The sequence below is a fragment of the Colias croceus genome, chromosome 22, assembly GCF_905220415.1.
Source record: "Colias croceus chromosome 22, ilColCroc2.1".
In the NCBI taxonomy this organism is placed as follows: Eukaryota; Metazoa; Arthropoda; class Insecta; order Lepidoptera; family Pieridae; genus Colias; species Colias croceus.
The window spans coordinates 1,026,581-1,053,293 of NC_059558.1; the positions used below are offsets into that span (position 1 = coordinate 1,026,581).

The window sequence follows — 26,713 nt, forward strand, 5'->3', positions numbered from 1 at the left end:
CAGGGCGCGAGCCATTCTAAATACATAATCTTAATATTTCGCTTCGAAATTCATAATGGATTGAAAAATAAATTTAGTATGTAACGTTAACTATCTGAATAAACAAGAACGTGTGTGGCGAATAGTGTAAATTACGAGTCTGAATTATGTTTCTGAATTTAAAGATGCATTCCGGCTGTATCAGGCCGGCCTAAATTCGTAAAATTGTCGCACTGTAAACTCTAACATTTTTATATTCAATGAGACTTCTAGAGCCAATTGAATTGTCATAGCACTCATAGCCTTCTCATAGCATAGTTGTATCAATTAACGGATTCGGAAACATAGATAACATAGTGAAGTTAGAAGGAAGTTTCTAAGGAAGTTAGATGTGAATGAGAATAAAAAATTATGCAATTTTTCTGAGATATTGTTGTTTCCTTATGTTTCATAATACCGAGATTTTACAGGCTAACAAATTTTATGATGCCGAACTTGATACAAACTTTCTTGGTGATATTAAAAAAATCTAGATTTTTAGTATGAAAGTAACGTTTTCCTTAACAATGCCATTATCTTATTATTCATGAATTATTATTTTTTTAAACGGGTGTAATTGAGGTGTAAGGATGCAAGGTTTAAGAAATAAAATGCAATTTTCTGAATATCATTTATTTTCAAACAAACTACATATACTACTAAAACAGCTAAATAACGCTATAAAATATATAAATAACATGTGTATATTGAAAATTTCAGACAAATTCTAGGTTGTACTAAATTCTTTATTGCACTCTTTTATGGAAAAAATTCTACAGTATGTTGAAAATGCCACCATTCTTTGTACTTAACTTTAAAGCTAAAAATGCACAGATATTATTAAAATAAATGTTATTGTTGTATACAGAGTATATAAAAAAATATAATAATCTGAAAATTATACAAAATAAGGAATATAAAATAACTTAAAAATGTTGTTATTTATAACATAAGTAATTACAATTTCAATAATAAAGAAAATACGTAATTTTAAACTCTTAGACATACATTTTGTGCTTATCCTGTAAATAAAACGTGTATAATTAAAAATATGTTGTACATTATTTGGAATTAATTCCTTCAGTTATACTGATAAATATAAAAAAAAATTATTAATATAACAAAATAAAATACTTATTCTGTGCAATGATTAAAATTACAATGATTTCTATCTATTTATTGTCTTTTCTGTATTTTTATATAGAAATAATTTCTAATAAAATTGAAACAAAAAACTATTAATTTTTTATCGTTTTTAAATTCTTAAATGGACTCTTGCGCACTTCTATACTCATATACGCTTCCCCTTTCAACAAATTTGTTCAACTGTTCGTGTCTCTGAACCTCCGGAACGGCTGTCCCGGGCACGCCGTAACCTCCACCACCCGGAGAGTTCATTATGTATTTATCCTGGAAATAGATTTATGTGTAAATGATTTATCAATTGTCTTTGCTCAAATCTGGATTGATATAATTATGAAAATAATTGTCTATAATACTTTTCTTAAAAAATACAGGAAGATAATAAGGTTAATTGTACAGAATTGTTTAATCAGTATGATATTTAGGGCTGATTTTTCAATCGTTGGTTACAACTTATTCATCGAATAACGTATTAAACTACAATTTCAAAAATGTTATCTATTTGTCCGTATAGGACAGTTTACAGGTGACATTTTAAAATGTTCATGCAATACTTTATTGGACGGATAAATTTTAACCAGGGATTGAAAAATCGGCCCATATTAGTGAAGCAATTGTGATATCGATAAAATAATTATTTTTCGTTTTTAAGCGAAATTACAAGCTAGACTCGGCTACACTATATTAGAAACTAGTGGTCCGGCCCGGCTTCGCCCGTGGAACATATTTCGCAATAAAATGTTGCCGTTCTTTCTTATTGTCTGTGTCAAATTTCATCAAAATCAGTTGAGAGGTTTAAGCGGGAAAGCGTAACAGACAGACAGACAGAGTTACTTTCGCATTTATATTAGTTGGGATCATTACTATAACAATTCTAATTTATTATGTGTGGAGATTTTTACTACTACGAATCAATAAAAAACTATTTTTAAGCTATTGTATAGCTCGCGGGCTTTGAGCGCGGGGACCGAATCGAGAATTCCGTAACGAAAAACCTCACGCTCCCCACTCCGACGGGCGGAGGTGTGGCTTGAAGGCATAGCATGCAATAGCGCAACCGCCCCACTCCCCGAGTGACACACGTGTTTTTTTCTAATATTTTTACTCACCCCAGGATAAGCTTCGATAGACGCTTTTCCGCCCAAATTGATAAGTCTTCCATTGGTTCGTTGGAGTAAATTCAAACCTCTTTTACCGGGTTCACCTCCTGGAATATTATATTTTGCGTTAAAAATAGTTAAAATAATAGTTTATTTAGTATGTAGTTTGGAAGGAAATAGAAGGTTATAAATAGAGAACGTAGATATAGAGAATATATAAATTTCTTTAACAAAGAAGAAATAATATTATCTTCATATTATGAGTAATCTTACTAGTATTTGTCACAATTTTACGCAAAACTGGTTTAGCAGTTTGGGATAAAATTAAGTACTTACGAAAAATTTTTGATTATACCTCTATATCCCGATACAAAGCGAAGATAATCTAAATATGTTTACTTTATATCTGTCTAAATCTAATGCCTCCTCCACACTACTCGCGAAGTTCCTCGGCGAAGTACTCGACCGAAGTTGACTGAAGTCCGCGGTGCTACACTACACACTCGTTCAACTTCGCGAGGAGCGCATACGTTCATATTCAGAACGAACTTCAGGTAACTTCGTGCCCTTTGACTCGGGCGCAAAAACCGACAACAAACGGAAGTTGGCCAAGGCGAGGTAAAGTTGGACGAAGTAAGCCGATGTGCCTCTCTACATTATTCTATTCGTCTAACCTCGTTCAACTTCGCGAGTAGTGTGGAGGAGGCATAAGAAGTTTCATTTAGAAATAAATAAATAAATAAATATTTCGGGACAATTTTCACACGCGGCACGATCTGATCTTTTACTAATCTTTCGCTTGTGTTATGGAAACCAGATGGCTGATTAACATACATATGTATATAGTTTTGAGCAAACATCTATGTTCATCACACAGAAATAATGTTCTAATTGTAATCCTAAACTATTAATATCATAGAAATAAATAAATAAAATGTAATTAAATATTACCATTCATCCCATAAGGTTGGAAAACTCTTCTCTCAGTAAGTACGGATAGTTGCACAGTTCTTCTGAATATCAGTTCGCGAATCACACCGTCACCGCCTGACCATTTACCTGAAATTATTTTTAGTATTATTTATTTATTTATTTTATTTAAACAATTAGATGACAGAGATTATTGTGATGATAGATATTTAAAAATATATTGATCAAATGTGGTGCTAAATGAATTTAAAAAAAATGAAAAAATGTTTTTCATTTTCATTTTCAAATGAATTTAAATGAAAACTACGCAATAAACTGAGCTACAAAGTCGTATAATATAATTTGTAAACTGTAATGAGTAAAAATGTTACATTTTTTATTTATTTCATACTAGATTTCCGCCCGCGGCTTCGCCCGCGTTTTCAAAGGAAAACCCGCATAGTTTCCGTTCCCGGTTCCGGGATAAAACCTATCCTATGTGTTAATCCAAGTTACCCTCTATATATGTGCTAAATTTCATTGTAATCGGTTCAGTAGTATTTACGTGAAAGAGAAACAATCACATACACACATCCTCACAAACTTTCGCATTTATAATATTAGTAGGATTTGTCTTTGTCTTGTTCTATTTTAAAGTGAAACTGCTAGAGTAAAATTTCAAGGTAGCGTCATGGCAATACCCTCACGTCATGTAGTAAAGCGACGATTTAGGTATCTTTGAATATTGCTAAAGAAGTTTCCCTTCTGACACTTGTGCTCAGCACACAAGCTCTTTTATTTTCCTTACCAATTCCACCAGATCCGGATCTCAAAGAAAACGTGGGCACAAGCAGTGGGTATCTAGTTTCTATGATTTCCACGTCAGTAATCCTTGTATTTGTCATGTGAGTGTGGACTCCACCTGTACCTCGCCAGCCTGGACCCTGGGATTAAATTATTTATTAATATATTATGACAACCAATTAGTCAAAATCAGACGAGAAATGTTTAAAGAATAGAATAGATCACGAGGCGGGATTCGAACCTGTGTCTTTCGCCATATCGGGCTAACGCCCATTCGGCCACTGGCCCCGCCAGAGCTATCGAATTTATTTTAATCTTTTGGTTTTACGTGACTCGAATTAAGAAAACTTTATTTTATCAAAACTTATGAAACTTGTAAAACAATAATTATTTTCACATAAGTAACATTTAGGGCTGATTTTTCAATCGTTGGTTAAAACTTATTCATCGAATAACGTATTAAATAAACTACTTACCATTTCAAAAATGTATTCTAATTGTCCGTGTTTGACAGTTAACAGGTGACATTTTAAAATGTTCGTGTAATAGTTTATTGGACGGATAAATTTTAACCAAGGATTGAAAAATCGGCCCAGAGTAACCATTCATTGGTAAGGACGTGAAATACTTTTTGAAATCGGACCCGTGATTCCTGTGATTATCGCATTCAAGCCAACATACAAAATCTAGCTTAATAATATTATCTTATCTTAATCTTAATCTTCTTTTAATATATATAAATCTCGTGTCACAATGTTTGTCCTCCATGGACTCCTAAACCACTTAACCGATTATAATAAAACTCACACACCATGTGCAGTTCGATCCAACTTGAGAGATAGGATAGTTTTTATGAAAAAAAAAACGTAAACATGTAGGTACCACGGGCGAAGCCGGGGCGAACCGCTAGTATTAGTACAGATATGTTAATGTTGTGTTGATGTTATGATTTATATGAAAAATCGTCAAATACTCACAGCCCCACTGCCCCCAGCGACCGTCTCGTAGTACCCCCAACTGCTCTCACCGAGCGTCAAGTTGTTCATACAGCCTTGGGACGCTGCGCACACCTGGGGAAATATTCATAATTTATTTATTATGTAATCTATACATCTATACATCTATCTATACATATAATAAATCTGTAGAAGGGTCAATTCTGTACATTGAAAATATTGAAAAAATAAATAGCAGGGGGTGTTACTGGATCGATACCAAACCCAAATATGTGATTAAATAAATTTTTGTCTGTCTTTCTGTCTGTCTATCTGTATGTGAAGGCATCACGTAAAAACTAACTTCGTTCGATTTCGATGAAACTTAAGAAGGTATAATTATACCTTATTATCCTGGGCATAAAATAGGATACTTTTTATCCCGGAAAAATACGTAGAAAAAAAATCTTAATTTTTTCTTAATTTTTCCGCGCGGACGGAGTCGCGGGCGGAAGCTAGTTAATAAATAAATGATGAAAATATTGCAATTTCACATAACTACATATTTTAATACAGGTATTAATATGCCGTAACATATTTTATAGTGTTGGTAACACTAAAACTAAATACTGTCTTATCTTCGATTTCCGACTGTTAAGGTAAAATTAGTATTCTCTACTGAAAAATGTATCAAAATCTTAGTTGTTTGTTTAAGAATTTTGAACATAGTTATCTCGTTTTAGATGGTATATTATTAGTTTGGGCGTGTGCATGAATGTGTATATGTGGGCTTATGTATTTTGTATTCGTGCATGTGTTTATAGGCTCCTATTTGTGTGTAGTTTTAAAAACACGAACCTAAACTAACCCACCCCTTATCCAAACCAAAATTTTCTGATTACGAATTCTCGACATATTACAAAATGCCGAGCTTTTGTAATCGGCGAAATAATATAATTTGCCTGCGACACATAATATATGCTTGTTTATACTATTTTGCATTTTTATTTATTTATTTAACAATCCTATGTACCATTACAAATTTTACAATGATTATTATATTAAAACATAAGGAAAACATGCACAGTACATAAGGCAACCTTATCGGCGATCTCTTTCAGGCTTTTTAATTATGTATTACTAGTGGTCCGCCCCGGCTTCGCCCGTGGTACATATTTCGCAATAAAAGGTAGCCTATGTCCTTTCTCGGGTATCAAAATATCTCCATACCAAATTTCATACAAATTTGTTAAGTAGTTTAGGCGTGATTGAGTAACAGACAGACAGACAGAGCTACTTTCGCATTTATAATATTAGTATGGATTATTAAATATTACAAACTATATAACAAAAAAATAACACTACAAACCTGGAAAGCCTTCAAAACGACATCTACAACGCGTTGCGAAGTTAGTACATTGCCCCCGACTACCGCTGCATCTTCAGACGGGTCCAGGATCGAGTCCTGGGGCACTACCACCGTCACTGGGGTTAGACAGCCCTGCGAATATTATATTATTATTACTTATATGTATTTAATATTCAAGAAACATATCTATTATAAAATTTATTTTTAATTTAACTAAAAAAAAAATTCCGGACGAAGCCGTTTGAAGCAAGTTGTATACCATTTTATCAGTGATTCATTTACATAATGTACTTTATGATTTTACTAGCTTACCGCCCGCTTTGTCTAAAACCTAATAAATTATATACTAAAACCTTCCTCGCTATGTCCCTATATTCCCTTTGTATGCTTAAATCTTTAAAACTACGCAACGGATTTTGATGCGATTTTTTTTTATAGATAGAGTGATTCAAGACGAAGGTTTTAGTATATAATTTATTATGTTTTACACAAAGCGGGCGAAGCCGCGGGCGGTAAGCTAGTATACTATAAAAAATAATAGTTTTAGACTAACCTGGTTCAAGGGCACATCATGCCCCACCATACAACGCAAGCAGTAGATAAGTGCCGACAGTGTTATCGCTCGAGGGGCATTTAGATTGCCCCATACTTCTACACCCGTGCCCCTGGAAAAAAGTTTAATTTTGATTGTAGATGAAGGAAAAAAATGTGTGCGTATACACACGTAAGAAGTGAAAACCTTATTTTTCAAAAAATAATTTACTATTTGCAACTTTACAGAAATACGTCGAATCACGCGTGGTAGGGATAAGAAAAAGATGGCGCGTAACGGAAAAATGTCACGCGTAACAAAAAAATGTTTTTCCAACCCCGATAAAGAAGTTTCACTTCAATAAAACTGAAATTTTACGTGCATACATCTTTTTGATTAAGAAAAGAACAAAATATTTGATTCACTTTTTATCTGTTTAACATAATTAGTAATCTGTTCTATTAAAATTTTCAAATCGAAAAATCAGCAAAGACATCATCGATTTTTTTGCTTGATTAAACAATGATATCCATATGAATGTAATTAAAATAGAAACTGGAGCAATCATTAAAATGCACAGATAATTTATTTTATTTTAAGGCTATCTTGAATTTAATTTAATTTCTATATTTTAGGGCTGATTTTGCAATCGTTGGTTAAAACTTATTCATCGAATAACGTATTAAACTATTAGTTCAAAAATGTATTCTAATTGTCCGTATTTGACAGTTTACAGGTGACATTTTAAAATGTTCGTGCAATACTTTATTGGACGGATAAATTTTAACCAAGGATTGAAAAATCGACCCTTAATCGGCCCATAATTCCGGAATCCAAATCTAAAGAAATTGTCCCAAAAACTATTTTATTTTTGAAGTTATATTTCTTTTGGCGCGATGTAAAAAAATGATGAGTGAATTTTTACAATGCGCGCGCATACTGACACCTAAATTTAACAGCATGAAGTTAGTTCTAGGTGGTATGAAAATTGATAACTATGTTCAAGTTGTATATTCTAGTATTTTTTCCATATGCCAAAGAAGTAAAACTTCTAACGCGTGTACATAAGTACACACACTCTTTTTTTTAACTCACGTGAAGTCACACAGCGCAGTGCCTTCCTTCTCATCGAGTGTGATATTTAGTACTATTGGTGTACCGTTGTCCATGTACTCGGTGGCCTTTAGTAATGTGGAGCCCGTGGCTTTTAGCGTCCTTCGAGCTATTTCCTGTAATAAATATTTTAAATTAGTTTACCTTCTACCTCCTGTATTATAAACGCAAAAGTTTTCAAAATTTTCGTTTGTTAATCTTACACACAAACAGATGGATTTGAAAGAAATTTGGTACAACTGAATATTTTACAAGATTATTTTGGGGGTATATAGAAAATTTATGAAACGAAAAAAAATGATTACAAAGTGAAATTATTTATATACGTCCTTTTATAATTTTACGTAGTTATTAGAAACAAGAAAACTAAATAAAACATGAAAGATATTATAAAATTCAATTCATTGGCTAGAAGACCAAACCTGTAAATCTAAGAAAAAATAAGATTAAAAATGAGAAAAGGACACAGCCTTTCATCATTTTATTATTTAATAACAAGTGATAACTGCGTTAAAAACAACCGACTTCAAACTTGCACTTGCAACATTTACAAATACAGACAAATATGCTCATAAAATAAAAACTACTGGGCCTATCCGAATAAAATTTTTATGGGACCAATTCGACACCATCCCGCATCGAACAAAAAAAGAATCACGTAAATCAGTTCAGAAACCTCGGAGTAATCGGTGTACATACACAAAAAAAAAACATACCGGCCGAATTGATAACCTCCTCCTTTTTTGAAGTCGGTTAAAAAATAGAGACAATATAAAAAAAAATAGTTTTACCTTTAACATATCCTTAACAGCCAATTCTGCATTCTTCTGTATATGTCCCATGTACGCCTGAACTACGTCCAAACCGTACTCGTCGATTAGTTCACCCACTAGTTGGATACCCTGGAAATTCATAAGTTTTAGTTAAATCTAAATCAGTTTTGCTTGATTTTAAATCAATCAAAAAGAAATACATTAGTTTTAATTTAACTTTGCTTTACTTGGTCTATAATAAAATTAACACAAATTGCCGTATATGTTTGCTGACAATATATATAAAATGTAGTCCGCTGACAACAGAAAGTAGTTCATAATTATTTTTTTACAAAAAATACGGAACCATTATTAGTTTCAAAATTTATATGGGACCAACCGGAAGGCACTAGCTTTCAAATAAAAAAAATGATCAAATTCTTTCACACAATGGGAAGTTAGGAGATAACAAAGTCAAACAAAAATAGAGCCGAATTTAGAACCTCTTTTTTTGAAGTCGGTTTAAAAATATTGCTTCTTTATAAGTTCGAAGTTACAAAATCCATCATAATGATTAATGATTAAAGTTATTATATAATTAATATTATAAAGAGGAAAACTTTGTTTGTTTGTTTGATTGTAATGAATAGGCTCATAAACTAATGGACCGATTTTGATGAAATTTGGCACAGACAATCTTTAGACCCTGAGAAAGAACATAGGCTACTTTTTATTGCCAAATATGTACCACGGGCGAAGCCGGGGCGGACCGCTAGTACATAATATAAAACAAATCGCAAAATGTGTTGGTAAGCGCAAAACTCGAACTTGAAGTACGAGGATAGTTTTTATGGAGATAAAACGTAATTATGTACCATGGTCGAAACCGGGGCGAACCGCTAGTAAACTTTAGAAGTGACTTTTCAGCTAAATTCAAATTTCTTTATTTGCTGACTGTAACAAATAATTCATACCCTCTGGTTAGCAGCAACTTGTGCCTTCAAATCCGACAGATTATCCGCCAAGTTCCTAGTGCCAGAACAACCTGGTACTTCTCCAGGCTTTTGTAGTTCTGAAAATGGAAATAATAATCTTTGAATTCAAATGTAACAACACATTACACAACAAACAACAATCATGTCCAAAAATCATCCGAAGCTAAACTCTGCTTATGCGTATTAAGCAGAGTTTTGTAGCGAGAAATAAACACTATTTAAATGAATGTTTTACACAACAACTTTTTGACGATCCTTATAAGCGATTGATTGAACCTTCATTACATAATATACTTATAAAAATAAATAAATAAATAAATATTTCGGGACTATTTTCACACTCGGCACGATCCGATCCCATACTAAGCTTTCGCTTGTGTTATGGAAACCAGATGGCTGATAAACATACATATATATAATTTTAAATAAATACTTATATAGATAATTAACACCCAGACACAGAGCAAACATCTATGTTCATGACACTAATATTTGCCCCGGGTGGGAATCGAACCTACGACCAGTGAGTTGGAAGGCAGGGCCACTACCAACCAAGCCAACTGGCCAGTCAAAAAAAGTCCTCCACCGCGTCTGTTCGCCATAAACTAAGGAATTACTGAACAGATCATGATTCTATTTTTAACAATACACAGCTTAGTTCTCGATTAACGTTTAAGTAAAGAATAAATTAAGTTTTGAAGTTAAAGCAATATAATTTTCGTTCTCGTCCAGTCCAGTAATATAATTTCTGTTCTCTTCCCGCCATTTAGTGATCTTTTGCTTGTTACCTTATACCGTGGTTGTCTGGAAGAGATCACTACTAAGTGATAAGGCCGCCAAATAAATTTTACTCTGTATCTTAATATACATAAATCTCGTGTCACAATGTTTGTCCTCAATAGACTCCTAAACCACTTAAACGATTATAATAAAATTCGCACACCATGTGCAGTTAGATCCAACTTGAGAGATAGGATAGGTTTTATCCCGGAAATCCCTCGGGAACGGGAACTATTCGGGTTTTTCTTTGAAAACGCCGGCGAAGCCGCGGGCGGAAAGCTAGTTTTTATATAAGTAGTTCTAAGGTTTCCTATCTGTTCAACTTTATTAAAGTGTTAAATAAATAAATAATTAGAAATTTACCTCTAACCAATTCCTCCTCATTAAAATGTCCCCCATCGACCAATAACATGGACTTAAAAGCGGCCCCCTCGTGGGACAAGCTCGTGGAGTGCGGGGGCATAGAGCCCGGGGTCAGACCGCCGATATCTGCGTGATGGCCCCGGGACGCTACGAAGAATATCGGCTTGGGGGAACTAGGGCAAAATAATCTTGATACATAAAAAAAATGCAAAAATTCTAGTAGATTATAAAAAAATTGAATAAAAAGTAGAGAAGAGAGATAAAACTCAAACATTTATTTATTTAACTAGATATCGTTCGAATCATCAAAATTGAAATAAAAACCAAACTTGAAAGGAGTGAAATATATTTCAGAGATAAAAAAAAAGACTGATGAAACGCAAAGAAAAAGTGTGAGTAATAAAGAATTCATGTTTCTAAACAGTATTGTAAAATAGATAGGCAGAATTTTATCAGATCAGGATATAATATTATTCATAAGTATTAATTAATAAAAACTGCTAAGTGTTATTAGTATTATTTTTAACACTCGAAAAAAATTATAAACATATCATTTTCTTTAAGCATTTATCACATGAAAAAAGTGCCTTTTAATGCCAAAATTAATTCTCAAACTCAAACTTCAACTTCAACAAAATTCTCTAAAATTATTTCTACACTTACTTATGAAACACAGGAGTAATAACAGTCAAGTCTGGTAGATGTGACCCGCCAGCTTTCGGATGGTTGGAGAGAAGAACATCCCCTGGTTTTAGCGAATCCCCTCGGACTTGCATCTGATGATAAATTGTTAGATTAATATTTTGTTCTCGACCATAATAATTTTTTTGAAGTAACTTCTTTAGGCGCATTGAGAGTAAAATTTCGCGCAAGGTCGCGTCATGGCAATACCGTCATGTCATGGAGTAATGCGACGATTTTGGTATCTTTGAATCTTTTTTAGTTAAATTTAAAGGCTTTAGGTGTGGAAAGCTTGTGCCTGTGGTAGATGTAAGCCTTCACTTCAAAAATTGTACATTGTAACTATGATGTAAAAAGAAATAAATTATTTATTACTAGGTTTCCGCCCACGGCTTCGCCCGCGCAGTCAAAGAAAAACCCGCATAGTTCCCGTTCCCATGGGATTTCCGGGATTGCGTCATTTTCCCAAGATGAAAAGTAGCCTGTCCTTTCTCGGGTATCAAAATATCTCCATAGCAAATTTCATGAAAATTGGTTCAGTAGTTTAGGCGTGATTGAGTAACAGACAGACAGACAGAGTTACTTTCGCATTTATAATATTAGTATGGATTATAGAATACACCCTGTATATACCTGGTATTGCACGCAGGCCTGCATAGCACCCAAGTGCACAGGTATGTGTGGGGCGTTAGAAACAAGCCCGCCATCTGCACCAAACACCGCACAAGAGAAATCGAGCCGCTCCTTTATGTTCACAGATATTGAGGTACGTTGGAGCACCCTGTATAAAATGGTAAAAATTACATTAAATTGAAGAATAGAAAGAAAGAAATATCATTTATTTGACTCCACAATATTAACAAACACAATTAAAACACAATACAATAATTAAAACTAAAACAATACAACCTGAAACAAAAAAAGATGTGTGCGTATAATAGTGTACACACGTAAGAAGAGAAACTTCTTTATGACCTTATTTTTTTTTTAATAATTTACTATATGCAACTTTACAGAAATACGTCGAATCACGCGTGGTAGGGATAAGAAAAAGATGTAAAGGAAAAAATGTTACACTAAATTTATTTCCAACCCCGATAAAGAAGTTTCACTTCAATAACGATAGTTAATAGAAAAACTAAAAACACGCCTAAACTCATTATATTATTGAATAGTCCGATCCTTGATAAACAAACTTTGAATTAATTCTAATGGAGTCGGTTAACAGACAAACATACAGGTTAAAAATGGCAAATTAAACATCTCTTAATTATAATACGAAAAGAAACACTCCAGAAATACGACAATTTTAAATAAACTGCTAAAATGAGGTGCATGAAATCTCAAGTCAGTTACACAGATTTTAGCAAAGCCTTTGACAAGGTACCCCTTACCATACTTGCTTATGTTATTAATATGGTTTTAAATATTCATTTTGGGTAGACTAAAATGCGTTATAAATATTTTTCTAGGTTATTATTAAAACATTTTAATCAAAAGATACAAGTATATAACACTAACACTTTTGGAGTTCCGCAAGGATCAAACTCAGGTCCTGTTTAATATTTTTATAAACCTAAAAACAGCTAAATAATGTATATTTACTTCGACTTGCACTATAAGTTTAGGAAGCGACTTTTTATACTTTATTAAAGCTAAATGAATTAATGAATGAAAGAACTCAAACATATTGAACTAGAAGAACTTTTTCATTTAGAAGCGGTTTTTAATCGTCAAAATACAAAAGAACTGGCAAGAAACTCCATAGTTGCTGTTTTAAAATCTATATATATTGAGAATAAATCTATCTATATATAACCCGTTTCGCGTTGTCATGGCATCATGCGTGAACGGGTGGACCGATTTCGATAATCCTTTTTTTATTATTAGTATTCCTTGAAGTACGACGATGGTTCTTATGTAGAGAAAACGTAAACGGGCGGACCACTAGTATTTTATATAAGTTATTCAATGAAATAGCTCACCTTCCCATTTGTTCAGCAATAGACATGAATCTATGTGAGAAAATACTCAATTGCACTGATTCGCACGCAGTTGACACTTTCTTGTGTTTTCCTTCTCCTATTGTTATACGGATATCTCCAAATTTAGTTATAACTGCGCGACAATCTGAAAATAACAAGTTTCATAACCAAAAAACTACTAAAATTATAAACGCGAAAGTTTGTAAGGATGGATGGATGGATGTTTGTTATTCTATCACGTAAAAGCTGCTGAACCAATTACAATGAAATTTGGTATTTAGGTAGCTGAAGACCCAGAATAAGACATTGGATTATAAAATCCCGGGAAATGCCATTGGAACGCTATGCGAGTTTTCCTTTGAAAACGTGGACGAAGCCGCGGGCGGAAATCAAGTTCTTTTCTAATAATTTTGATAGATAATAATATTTTCTATTTTATAGTATATAATGTCAGTATGCATATACGTCTTAGTAGACAAAGAAGTAAGAAGAATACTTTAAAAAAATCACTATGAATGACCCAAACAATTTTGTATATTTTTATTTCAATAGAAAAATTATAAAAAGGATATGATACAGAATATATTTCCAAGTTAGAAGGTATTTAAAATCTAGATGCACACTTTTTATTACTTTTCACTCTTTTTTGAACACAATTTCTAAGTCTCATTAATTTATTTTTGATTTTTCAGCTTCTTACCTGGTTCCACAAGTATAGTAGAAAGACTGTCCATTATGATGGCTGGTCCAGCTATTTCTTGCTCCGGTTTGAGATTTTCTAATAAATACACATTTGTGTTTTGGTATCCACCTTCGAAGTACACTTTTACTGTCTGAAATAATCAGAAAAATAAATCACTACATAGTATAAAACAAAGTCGCTTTCTCTGTCCCTATGTCCCTTTGTATGCTTAAATTTTTAAAACTACGCAACGGATTTTGATGCGATTTTTCTTAATAGATAGAGTGATTCAAGAGGAAGGTGTTAGTACATAATTTATTAGGTTTTAGACAAAGCGGGCGAAGCCGCAGGCGGTAAGCTAGTAAATAATAAAAACAATTTAATATCACGGTTATGATCAGAATAAATATTCTTGATGACGATGTGATGATAATAATAATTAATTAGAAATTACGTTGACGATCAATTATCTTAATATCTTAATATTTCTTAATATATATTATAAAGGAGAAAGTTTGTAAGTATGGATGTATGGATGTTTGTTACTCTTTCACGTAAAAACTACTGAACCGATTACAATGAAATTTAGCACTCATATAGAGGGTAACTTTGATTAACACATAGGATAGTTTTTATCCCGGAAATCCCACGGGAACGGGAACTATGCGGGTTTTCCTTTGCAAACGCGGGCGAAGCCGCGGGCGGAAATCTAGTAAATTATAATTATAGCAATATTAACGATTATGGTATTGACGATTCTAACGATGGTAATTATAATAACGAAGTATATGATGATATTGATGATGAAGATGATAATTTTGAAAAGCGTGGTGAAAATGACAATAATTATGATTTTGAGTATAACGATGATGATGGTGATGAGTATAACAATGATTATGGCGAAGATGATGGTGACAATAATGATGACGAAGATTACGTTTATAAATAGGATGACAGTGATGATAATGACGATAATTAAATTGTATATGATGATTACTTCTAATATAAAAATAAATAAATAAAATAAAAAATATCTTTAAGGAGTACAAAAATTAATACATTACAATAACAGTGGGCTCTGTCTTCCTAGCTAGGGAAATCCTGTGTTAAGGAAGACAGTTCCTTCCCAGAGAACATGTTCAGTACAAAACAAAGATGAATATGATGACAGCGATGAAGATTACTATTATAATGGTGATTTTGACGATGATAATGACACTGATGATGAAAATTCAGCAATCACAATCAATCAATCACCTTATCAACAGGCGGTATGACCCCCTTCCCGCTAGGCGGCGCCACTTCCTCAGCGACCTCACTAGTGCCGATACCGCGGACGCGAACGTCATCAACTAACACGTCTCGTTTAGATAGTGTGAAACCGAACTCTTTTTTGTATCTGTGGATGGTTTTTTTTTGTAATTATTCAAAAAAAATTCAGAATCGGACCAAATTTAAATGGGAAGCACCATCTTCAAAAAAAAAGGATCAAATACGTTCATCTAGTCAAAAGTTCTAAGGTAAAAAAAAGCAATCAAATTGAGATCTTTTTTGAAGTCTGATGAAAAATTACAGAGGAAAAAGGAAGTGCTATAAGTAGTGTAAACATTTCTTTTGCAACATCATAGATCATAGAAAAAGAAACATTTGTTTATAAAAAACTAGCTTACCACCCGCGGCTTCGCCCGCTTTCTCTAAAACGATTTGAGATTTACATTACTAACCTATCTCTCAAGTTGGATCGAACTGCACATGGTGTGCGAATTATATTATAATCGGTAAAGTGGGAGTCCATTGAGGACAAACATTGTGACACGAGATTTATATATATTAAGATAAACAAACAGCATTAATATTTTTACCTGTTAATAAAAGAAGCATAAAAATCCCCATGTTTAGTGTGTTGGGCGGAGTCCTCAGGGCTTGGCGGCACCATGAGGGCGCAGTCCGTGCCTGAGTAGCGCAGGTGGAGATAGGGCTCCAACACTATTTGGGAGTCTTTGAAACCCTATAAGGAAAAACTTCATAAGTGTGGTGATTTACTATATTTTTTTGATGATAAGAAAAGTTTTTAGTGTAATAGCATTTAATTTACTATCCTAAATGTTATTGAAGGTGATTTCTTTAAATAATTTAAATATTTATTTTCCAAATTAGATGAAAAGTAGTAATAAAACATTTTCCATAAATCATACTATAAATTAGAATCCGGCATCTCTATGTATCCTACTCGAAGGACCATTTTTTCATTTCGTTGTTGCAAATTCATTTATAAATTATTTTTTGAATGCAAAAAACAAAAAATCTACAAGCATCATGGGACAAAAAGTAAAGTTCATACCAGATAAAATCCTAAAACAACCTACCTGAGCCCTCAACTTGTCCCTACAAGTGGCAGCTAATACATCCAGCAATCTATCCAACTCCGCGAAGTTATTAGGCGCGTACACCAGTGCACACGGCTGTTGCGTTTCTTCTACTACATCCGCTAGAGCCATGCCGTATGCTGATAGGATGCCTGTACGTGGAGTATTAAAATTTAGTTTTAAAAGTATAAACGCAACTCGATTGATGTGATGATCGAATGGGATGGAAAATGGCGGCTTTCCTCTTTGTTTTTCGCTCATTTCATATTTTCCTCTATACTACCACATAATATGGTCATAAAACAGTTTGACAGCTAAGCGACGCCATTTTGAATACCATTTTTTTATATGACCGAGTTTTGGTGTCGATTCGTGAATCATCTATATCTATACTAATACTAATAATATTATAAAGAGGAAAGGTTTGTAATTGTGTATGTATGTATGGTTTTCACGCATAAACTACTGGACCGATTTTGATGAAATTTGGCACAGACAATCTTTAGACCCTGAGAAAGAACACAAGCTAACTTTTATTGCGAAATATGTACCACGGGCGAAGCCGGGGCGGACCGCTAGTCATATTATAAAGTGAAAAGATTTTTTATTATGTACGTTTTAACTAATTGAGTACTGATCAGATTTCAATATAAATATTTCCCCTATAGAAAGTTACATTGTTATTCATTAGTGCCAAAGACTACCCTGCTCCATATTATCACATTATAAAGAGAACATATTTATCGTTGGTACTCATAAAGTAATGGACTGATTTCAAGGTTTATTTGACCAGTACAAAGTTACATTATTAAAGAGTGACAGAGACATTTTATTATATTTTTAGTTAGATATATAAAAAATCAAAACGTCAACTAAAAACTTTTTTTCATCCTTAAATTTAGGTACGTACTGTCAAAGAATAGATTTCTACTTCAATAAATCCACCTACCCGCATATTTATGTATCAGCACAGTGGATATCCCCAGTTGTTTAGCCACAGAGCACGCATGTTGCCCCCCCGCCCCCCCAAAACACGCCAGAGCATGCGCGCGAGCATCGTAACCGCGTGCTGTTGTTAATGCCCTAAAAGTCTTATATAGTTAAGAGATTTCTTAAAAAAAAGTGTGTGTACTTATGTACACGCGTTAGAAGTTATACTTCTTAGGCGTATGGAAAAAAAATACTAGAATATACAATTTGAACATAGTTATCAATTTCCAACTTCATACTGTTAAATTTGGGTGTCGGTGTGCGCGCGCATCTTAAAAATTCACTCTCATCATTTTTCTCCGTCGCGTCAAAAGAAGTATAACTTCAAAAATATTTATTATAATTATCACATGCCATTAGCCTATTGCGACAGTGATTTAAAAACTAACAATTAAAACTAAATACTAAAAAAATATTTGTTTATATCTCATTAGTTAAACAGACTTAGAAATAGATTGTTGATAGTGACGATGATGACGAAAACGACGATGTCGATGAAGATGATGCTGAAGATGGCAATAATGGTGACGATGACGACGATGGTAATAATGACAACGATAGTGTCGATGACGACAATGGTTTTGGATGACATTGATTTCAACAAAAAGTAGCAAATGCAATTTAAATTCTATATACAAAATATGGTAGTAAAAATACGAATAAAAAGATATACTACGTACTACCTACATACATAATAATTGTATAACTTTACTTATAAAAAGGCAAAAGACACATAATATGAGTTAAATGTCTTATTTATTTACCTTATCGGCCGGCACATAGCTTCATTGGCAACTTTTATGAAGCCCATCGCCACTTCCTCTAAACTCATCTGAAATATTTGACTTTTTTAATGTTGGTCATTTTCGATATTCCAAAAACATACACAAAAAATACACTTTATCTATGTTATAAATGTTTCTAAAGTGAACAATACCTCCTTGGCACCGTCTTTCATTAAAAAGCTGTTTATTTCTTCCGCCATCTTTTTAAATGCAGTAACAGTAGCTTCTTTGTCCAGTGCTTCGTTTTCATTTGGACCGAATATTTTTGGGAAATATTCTGGTAAAAGACGTCCTGGAAAACAATATAAATTATTACAAATTTATTTTTGTAAAAACCAAGATTTCATGTTTGGATTTGAACATTGGTTATTATCAAATCGAAGTATCATATGAAAAATACTCTGTTATGAACTTGGATGATTATATATTATTTTAATTAGACTAAATTAAAACTAGTGAAGATTCATCAAGACGATTACTAATTTGGACAAAACATTAGTATATAACATTTTTCATCGTATTTTACATTACATTTCATGTAAAATTAAAATAATTGAAAGTTTAAAGTCAAAAGTTGCGTTTTAGTTTCAAGTTTTTAAATTATGATCCGACTGTAATAAAAACTTACCCAACAGCAAGTTAGCATCAGTGACAGTAAGTGGTCCCCCCTTTCTGTAGCAAGCGGGTCCGGGCTGAGCGCCGGCTGACTGCGGGCCGGCAGCTAGCAGCCCGCTGCGGAACTGTAGCGCTGACCCTCCCCCCGCCGCTACCGTGTTTATATCTAGCGGATATACGACATTTGAGTGTTTTTCTACGTGTCAGACGTGAGATGTGTGGCTAGTGTAACTATGAATGTATATAACAGTGACAGTAAGAGGTCCCCCCTTCCTATAGCAAGCAGGTCCGGGCTGAGCGCCGGCTGACTGCGGGCCGGCAGCTAGCAGCCCGCTGCGGAACTGTAGCGCTGACCCTCCCCCCGCCGCTACCGTGTTTATATCTAGCGGATATACGACATTTGAGTGTTTTTCTACGTGTCAGACGTGAGATGTGTGGCTAGTGTAACTATGAATGTATATAACAGTGACAGTAAGAGGTCCCCCCTTCCTATTTCAAGCAGGTCCGGGCTGAGCGCCGGCTGACTGCGGGCCGGCAGCTAGCAGCCCGCTGCGGAACTGTAGCGCTGACCCTCCCCCCGCCGCTACCGTGTTTATATCTAGCGGATATACGACATTTGAGTGTTTTTCTACGTGTCAGACGTGAGATGTGTGGCTAGTGTAACTATGAATGTATATAACAGTGACAGTAAGAGGTCCCCCCTTCCTATAGCAAGCAGGTCCGGGCTGAGCGCCGGCTGACTGCGGGCCGGCAGCTAGCAGCCCGCTGCGGAACTGTAGCGCTGACCCTCCCCCCGCCGCTACCGTGTTTATATCTAGCGGATATACGACATTTGAGTGTTTTTCTACGTGTCAGACGTGAGATGTGTGGCTAGTGTAACTATGAATGTATATAACAGTGACAGTAAGAGGTCCCCCCTTCCTATTTCAAGCAGGTCCGGGCTGAGCGCCGGCTGACTGCGGGCCGGCAGCTAGCAGCCCGCTGCGGAACTGTAGCGCTGACCCTCCCCCCGCCGCTACCGTGTTTATATCTAGCGGATATACGACATTTGAGTGTTTTTCTACGTGTCAGACGTGAGATGTGTGGCTAGTGTAACTATGAATGTATATAACAGTGACAGTAAGAGGTCCCCCCTTCCTATAGCAAGCAGGTCCGGGCTGAGCGCCGGCTGACTGCGGGCCGGCAGCTAGCAGCCCGCTGCGGAACTGTAGCGCTGACCCTCCCCCCGCCGCTACCGTGTTTATATCTAGCGGATATACGACATTTGAGTGTTTTTCTACGTGTCAGACGTGAGATGTGTGGCTAGTGTAACTATGAATGTATATAACAGTGACAGTAAGAGGTCCCCCCTTCCTATAGCAAGCAGGTCCGGGCTGAGCGCCGGCTGACTGCGGGCCGGCAGCTAGCAGCCCGCTGCGGAACTGTAGCGCTGACCCTCCCCCCGCCGCTACCGTGTTTATATCTAGCGGATATACGACATTTGAGTGTTTTTCTACGTGTCAGACGTGAGATGTGTGGCTAGTGTAACTATGAATGTATATAACAGTGACAGTAAGAGGTCCCCCCTTCCTATAGCAAGCAGGTCCGGGCTGAGCGCCGGCTGACTGCGGGCCGGCAGCTAGCAGCCCGCTGCGGAACTGTAGCGCTGACCCTCCCCCCGCCGCTACCGTGTTTATATCTAGCGAGTACACGACATTTTTAACCGACTTCAAAACATTGGTACATACCATAGAAAATAGGCTGTGAAAGAGCAAAAAACAAAACTTTCGCTTAAATTATTAAGGTTTATTATACTGACTGACGCGATAGCTGCGCAAGTCGAATACGCGTTAGTTGAATTCTCATAAGTCGGCATGCAACTTTCCATTTTAAGTTTATTTTGTATAATCGTTCAAATTTACGGGTAGGTCAAACTTCTATGCCAATAATATTTAGTTTATGTTCCAAATATTTCGTGACATATTAGGTTCATATGAATTGTTGTTTCCACAGAATAGTAAAAACAAATATAAGTGTTGCTAATACCGAACAATACGCCCTAATTAATGAATAATAAATATGGAAAAAAGGTTTGACAGCTGACAACCGACTCGAATATTTTTCTGTTGTGTTATATTTTGCTGTCTGTGTGCGCACAACTGAGAGCAAGTTCTGCAAGGTGATCTTACCTTACTAGTGACACGTGGGCCACGCCCACATCACACTTCTATTTGTTTTTACTGTTCTGTGGTTATTTCCCATTTAAATTATGCGCCGTCAGCAAGTAAAACCGTGTAACTAAAAATTCGCGTAAAACAGGTTTGCGTAAAAGTTGTAGGTCGGGAAATTTATTTGGAACGAAGTTCCATATCGCGCGTTGCGCTAGGGGGCTAGACGGAAAAATTAAGACAAAAATTTGTAACGATACTTTTTGCTATAAACACGCTAACTAACGCAAAACTGCGCGTGTTTATCTGTCTGTGTCACTCACTCAGCTAGTTATTTTTTTATGCAAAAACTTACCAAGTTGCGGTGCTTGTATGGTAACACCAGCGGTAGTTGCTTCGTGCACATGTTCCAACGTTCCCGCGTATCTTGACACGTCTGTGGACGTACCGCCCATGTCGAAACCTGGCAAAATTTATTAATTTTCACTTTCAATATTGGTATCTGATTTGAAAAGATTATTTCGAAATTGCGTTATGATCGATGCATAAGCGTCTTACTGAAAGAAGAGAATATGAATAAATTAAATGTATTTCGAAGGCTTATTTCCAGATTTTAATCGTAATGGAGAAAATTAAAAATAGATAAAAATACTGTTGGCAAAAAAGGTAGATAGATCTATAGAATAACTTCTTATATTCATTTTTACATTAAAAACTATTATTACTCTTATCGCTTTACGCAAAGCTATATAATATGTGTAAACAGTAAAAAAAATATCCCTAAAAGGAAATGTTTAATTGTTCTTTGTTCATAAACCACGAAGTTATCAGCGAACACACATAAATACGATCGGATTGAGAACCTCCTCCTTTTTTGAAGTCGGTTAAAAAAAACTTACCTATAACAGGTAAGTTAGTTTCCCTCTGATAGGAAGTGAGCGCGTATCCAACCACGCCGCCAGCGGGGCCTGATAAAATAGCGCGGGAACCATTAAACCTGAAAAAGTTGTAGGAAAAAAAATAAACGCTATTACATAATATTTAAAATTCAATATATTACTATTACATATATTGAATTTTAAAAAACACCAAAAAATTGTAAATACAGAAAAATTTCCACAGATATTTTCTGTAAAAAAATAATTTCCAAAACATCATGAATTAAGTAGGCTAAATTTTTTTTAATTAAATTTAGCTTTTTTCTATCTATTAGTTCCAAAACATACATTTTTAAGCTTAACATTGTACAATGCTATAACAAAATCGGGCAAAATTAAAATTAAATAAAAAAATACCCACATATCCATAGGCGTCAACCCCCCATCGGACTGCATAAACAACACTTTCCCCTCCAACCCTCCCGAAAACCCATCCGCGAACCCCTTCACATAGCCTCTAATGTGGGGGGTCAGATATGCGTCTGCGCAACTCGTGTAACCACGCGGGACCAACCGGGCCATGGAGGTTACCAAGTGAGATAGAGATATTTGGGGAAATCCTGCAAATTTGAAGAAATTTACGATGATAAATAGTGAAAAAGAAACTTCAAAACAGTAAAGAAATAATTATAAAACGCGTTTTCAAGTAAAATAAACTTTGAAATAATATGTTCTGTAACATTATATGTATACTTATTTTATATTTTGTCATGTAACATTAATTAAAAAAAATACAATGCCTAAAATTTTTAAAATAATACATACCTATTTCTTTAGCAATTTTGCCAATCCGCAACTCATGTTCATGATAATTATAGCTATGTGCAAGTATAACAGCAATACTTTCTATCCCTTTCTCTCTCAGCGCACTTAGATCTCTCCTAACAGCTTCTTCATCAATATCTTTAATGACCAGCATTTTCTGACCAGTCGTACCATAAACTTCTTTCCAATTTAAATTGGTCTTTTCGATTTGGCAACGGTCTTCTAATGCTGGTATCACTCTACAATCAACTTCGACTACTTCTTTGTAAAGGACTTCTGGACGATTTATATTCTGAAAAATGATGAAGTCAGGTAATTTGAAAGAGCATATTTAAGGGTATAATAATTGAATAGTGCTCAATTGAGTTTTTAGTTTCATAGTATTTATGTCATATTATGTGATAAAATTTAAAAAGAAATATAGAATAGAATAAAAAACAATCACAAGGCTGGATTTAGATTCATAGAATTTTAATACTCTCAAAGTTTTTTTTTTTTGTTAATTTTAGTGCAACCATCATAAGATTCATTCATCGTAAGATTGGATGTATATTTTTCGTTAGTACATAGAAAGTCTCAATAGATTTTAGATATTGTGTTTGACCTGTAAATCTATTAAATTGTGACCTGCTTTTAAATTTATCTCTTTATAAAATTGTCTGAGTAGCTAGTTTCATTAAATTTTTTACCACAATAAAAATTAAAAAACAATTATTCACCTTTAACTTTTATTCAGCGGTTTTCTAAGTAATGTGTAGCAACAACATATTTTTATGTATCAGCAATATTGTCATGTAGATAGATTAACACATGTTTTACATGTTAAAAATTAAGATTGTAACAGCAAATAGTGCACAGAATATAATTATAAGCAATGTTGTATGTGAAATCAGTTAGTTGTTATACTATAGTTGTTAAAGAGTCATCATGTAGACATTATAACACCTTGTCTCATTGTTTCATTGCCATAACACAAACTCTGGCAAATAAAGTATCTTTTAGTATTAAGACATTATGACTTACACACATATTATATATCCTCAAAATTTAGGTGCATATATATATCTAAAAACCAACATTTTAAATGTTTGAAAACAACTTACCAACTGGAATATATCCGGCCTCGCCTGGTTTCCAATTAACAGCAAATCTTTAAATCCCTTATTGATAACCAGCGCCATGTTTGCTCCCTTCCGTTCAAGTAATGCATTGGTCGCTACTGTGGTGCCCATTCTTATTGATTCTATGAGCGATGAGTTCACTTTACCATCTTTGTCTAGGGCATTTCCTGTTTCCTGAAAAGGACAGAATATGGGATAGTTTTAGTATATTTCTGATATTAATTGAATCCTTAATATCAGAAATATACTAAAGCAAAAGTTTGTGAGGATGGATGTATGTTTCTTACTCTTTCTTCTCTTTCTTCTTAAGCAACTAATATAAACATTATAAAATTTATCATCAAAATTGGTTCACCCAGGTTAAAGGTAACAAACGAAAGGCAAATTAAGGACCTCTGTATAAAGTTAAAAATCAACTCACTTCTTGCAATATCCTCCTAATCGCCTCTCGTGGAGCATCATCATAGTTCTGTGGGTCCACAGACAACAGCTTCATGACCCTGACTTTGCCGTTGGGGCAGCGAGCGAACACATCTGTGAAGGTGCCTCCACGGTCGATCGCGAATTGGAAACCCTTGCCCATTGTGCCTGAAAAAACGTAAACAAATCATTCTACATCTTATAAAATCTGTTTAAATTTTGAGATGTTTTTAAAAAGATACTTATTTACAGATATTTAAAAATTGAGCTAACTTGAACGCAGATAAAACTTAAAAAAAAAGATCAACTATAAGAAGGCTTTTTAGTTCACCTGAGACCTTGAAATTAAATTAAAAAAATCATCAAAATAAATCAATTGAAAACTGCAAAGTTCTTATACAAAGCAACAGCTATAATAGGTGAATGAAATGAACATGAAATTATTCCATTTAATTTACTACAGTAAAATTCATTGTTTAATTATAGAAGATAACAAGCTATTTTAAACAGAGCTGAATTTATTTATGTAATTATATTTATCTAATACACATATTTGTATTACCTATTCTACAGATAAGATAGAACTTGCTCTTTCAATTTAAATATCATAATAAGAATACAGTTTTCTTTATTCATTCAAAATGTTTGAAAAAAAATGTTTTCCGGGGATATAATAAATGGCCAAGTGATTACAAAATATTATCTTCAGATTTAAATATAGGCCATTTATGATTTTATGCAGGTACATACATTTCTTTAAATAACTCTGGTCCATGCCGGCTTTGCCAGTGGCTCACTATGGGACTATGGGATCAGTAGTTCCTGAGAATTGGTCATTCAAACGCATATACAAACTCTTCAGCTTCTTAATATTATTTAATAAAGTAATTTAAATACATAGATTGATTTTTAGTCGTAGGATTCTTTATTTTTTCATCAGTATGTTGGACAATCGGGTAATCATTTGATAATTCATAAAATATCAATAAAAGCGTTAGTAATAATTCTTGTTAGCTATTATTAGTACCAATATTATTAATTATTTATTAATTAGTAATTAGTATCAATACACATTAAAAATAATTTGCACTCTGAAGTCAAGGACATATAGGTAATTTAAATTTAGTTACCTCTTCAATAAAGATTGAATGAAATTCTTTTTACACACTTGAAATACTCAAATGAACAAAATTAATGAATTACCTACCTATGTCCCGGTAATATTAATAATTTATTTTATCTGATAGGTAATAATTGTGCGGAGCAGGAAAATAATTAACAAAATAAAATTTGAATTTGGAATACTGCGAGAACAATGTTCTAACGACTAACCAATTCCTAACTCAAAATTATTGTTATTAAAAAGTAAAAACAAAATAGGTATTATTACGAGGTACGACTTGCGACAGGGGGGGGACACTTAGAACAAACTGACATTTATTAAAGAAAGCCACGCGATCTATACTTTGGCGAGTAAAAACTTATTTAAATAAGTTTATATTAAATCCCCAAAAGATGGCATCGCACTTTCCGAAGTTTTTGCAAAGTGAATAAAGATATTTAAATAAATGGAAATTATTCTTTAAACATTGTTTTATTTTAATAGATCGAATGCATGTCTTACTTTTTTTCAAATTCCAATAAATAATTTTGCGATTTCAATCGCTTCATATGGTATCAAATTAATAAACTTGCAACATCTTCTGAAAGCTTCTCAGTGTTGTCCTATATGAAATCAATGCAGTAAAATAAGGCAAATGAAAACCTTTCTTTATTCAAAGTTTAAATGAATTAGAACAATAATCTCAGATTTTTAATTCAGTACCTATCTTATCTAGAACTATAATTATTCAGGAAAATATTTTACATAAAAAAATAGTGCGTCTAACTAAATAAAATACTGAAAACGTCTTATTTAATTTACATGAAAAGTGTTAAATATGATTTATTAATTGGTAACATTGACTAACTTTTTTTTTGTAATTTGTATTTGATAATTCTGTCATAAAATGGCGGCGACTATACGTGAACGGTGAAGTTTATTTACGTTAAAATTACTTAATTAGTTCATTTTGTTGATAATCGTGTGAAGTTTATAGTTCTCGTGAAAGTGTGGTGAAAGTGCGTTGAATCGAGCCCTACGTTCAGGCTTTCAAAACGTTTTACTGAAAATTATGTGCACGGACAGTTTTGTTTTAGATAAGTACTTAAAAATATGTAATATTACAATATGTGAAAGCATTTAAAAAATAAAGAACTAATTTCTTTTATTGTCGTTTTCTTCATTATCCTTAGTAAGTACTTCAATTTGTTTTAAGAAATTTGACTGAATTATACCTATTTAGCACTTCCAAATATCTCATTTTTAAAGACTCCGTATTTATATTCATATAATGAAACTAATA

General features: G+C 33.9%; 1 protein-coding gene across 1 annotated transcript; it reads right to left on the bottom strand.

Moving 5' to 3' along the window:
• Positions 1 to 1,179: 1,179 nt before the first annotated feature.
• Positions 1,180 to 24,808, bottom strand: LOC123701775 (5-oxoprolinase). Its single transcript, XM_045649334.1, has 28 exons — positions 24,310 to 24,808; positions 23,871 to 24,062; positions 22,768 to 23,059; positions 22,364 to 22,562; positions 21,964 to 22,061; positions 21,420 to 21,527; positions 18,931 to 19,083; positions 18,455 to 18,594; positions 18,282 to 18,349; positions 17,477 to 17,610; positions 16,528 to 16,679; positions 16,024 to 16,169; positions 15,419 to 15,560; positions 14,180 to 14,312; positions 13,480 to 13,624; positions 12,128 to 12,275; positions 11,477 to 11,589; positions 10,814 to 10,986; positions 9,650 to 9,747; positions 8,715 to 8,825; positions 7,906 to 8,039; positions 6,832 to 6,943; positions 6,279 to 6,410; positions 4,952 to 5,044; positions 3,979 to 4,114; positions 3,213 to 3,320; positions 2,271 to 2,368; positions 1,180 to 1,428 (listed from the first exon to the last, which is right to left on the bottom strand). Exons 1-28 carry the CDS (start codon positions 24,469 to 24,471, stop codon positions 1,282 to 1,284), a joined length of 3,867 nt encoding a protein of 1,288 aa, XP_045505290.1. The 5' UTR covers positions 24,472 to 24,808; the 3' UTR covers positions 1,180 to 1,281.
• Positions 24,809 to 26,713: the final 1,905 nt, after the last annotated feature.

Excerpts from the sequence above, each read along its gene's own strand:
- LOC123701775 (XM_045649334.1), bottom strand. The coding sequence starts at position 24,471 with ATGGGCAAGGGTTTCCAATTCGCGATCGACCGTGGAGGCACCTTCACA. Across the intron at positions 18,595-18,930 it reads TGATGCTAACTTGCTGTTGG|GACGTCTTTTACCAGAATAT; the intron begins GTAAGTTTTTAT and ends ATTGTTTTCCAG. Across the intron at positions 5,045-6,278 it reads TCGTTTTGAAGGCTTTCCAG|GTGTGCGCAGCGTCCCAAGG; the intron begins GTTTGTAGTGTT and ends ATATTTCCCCAG.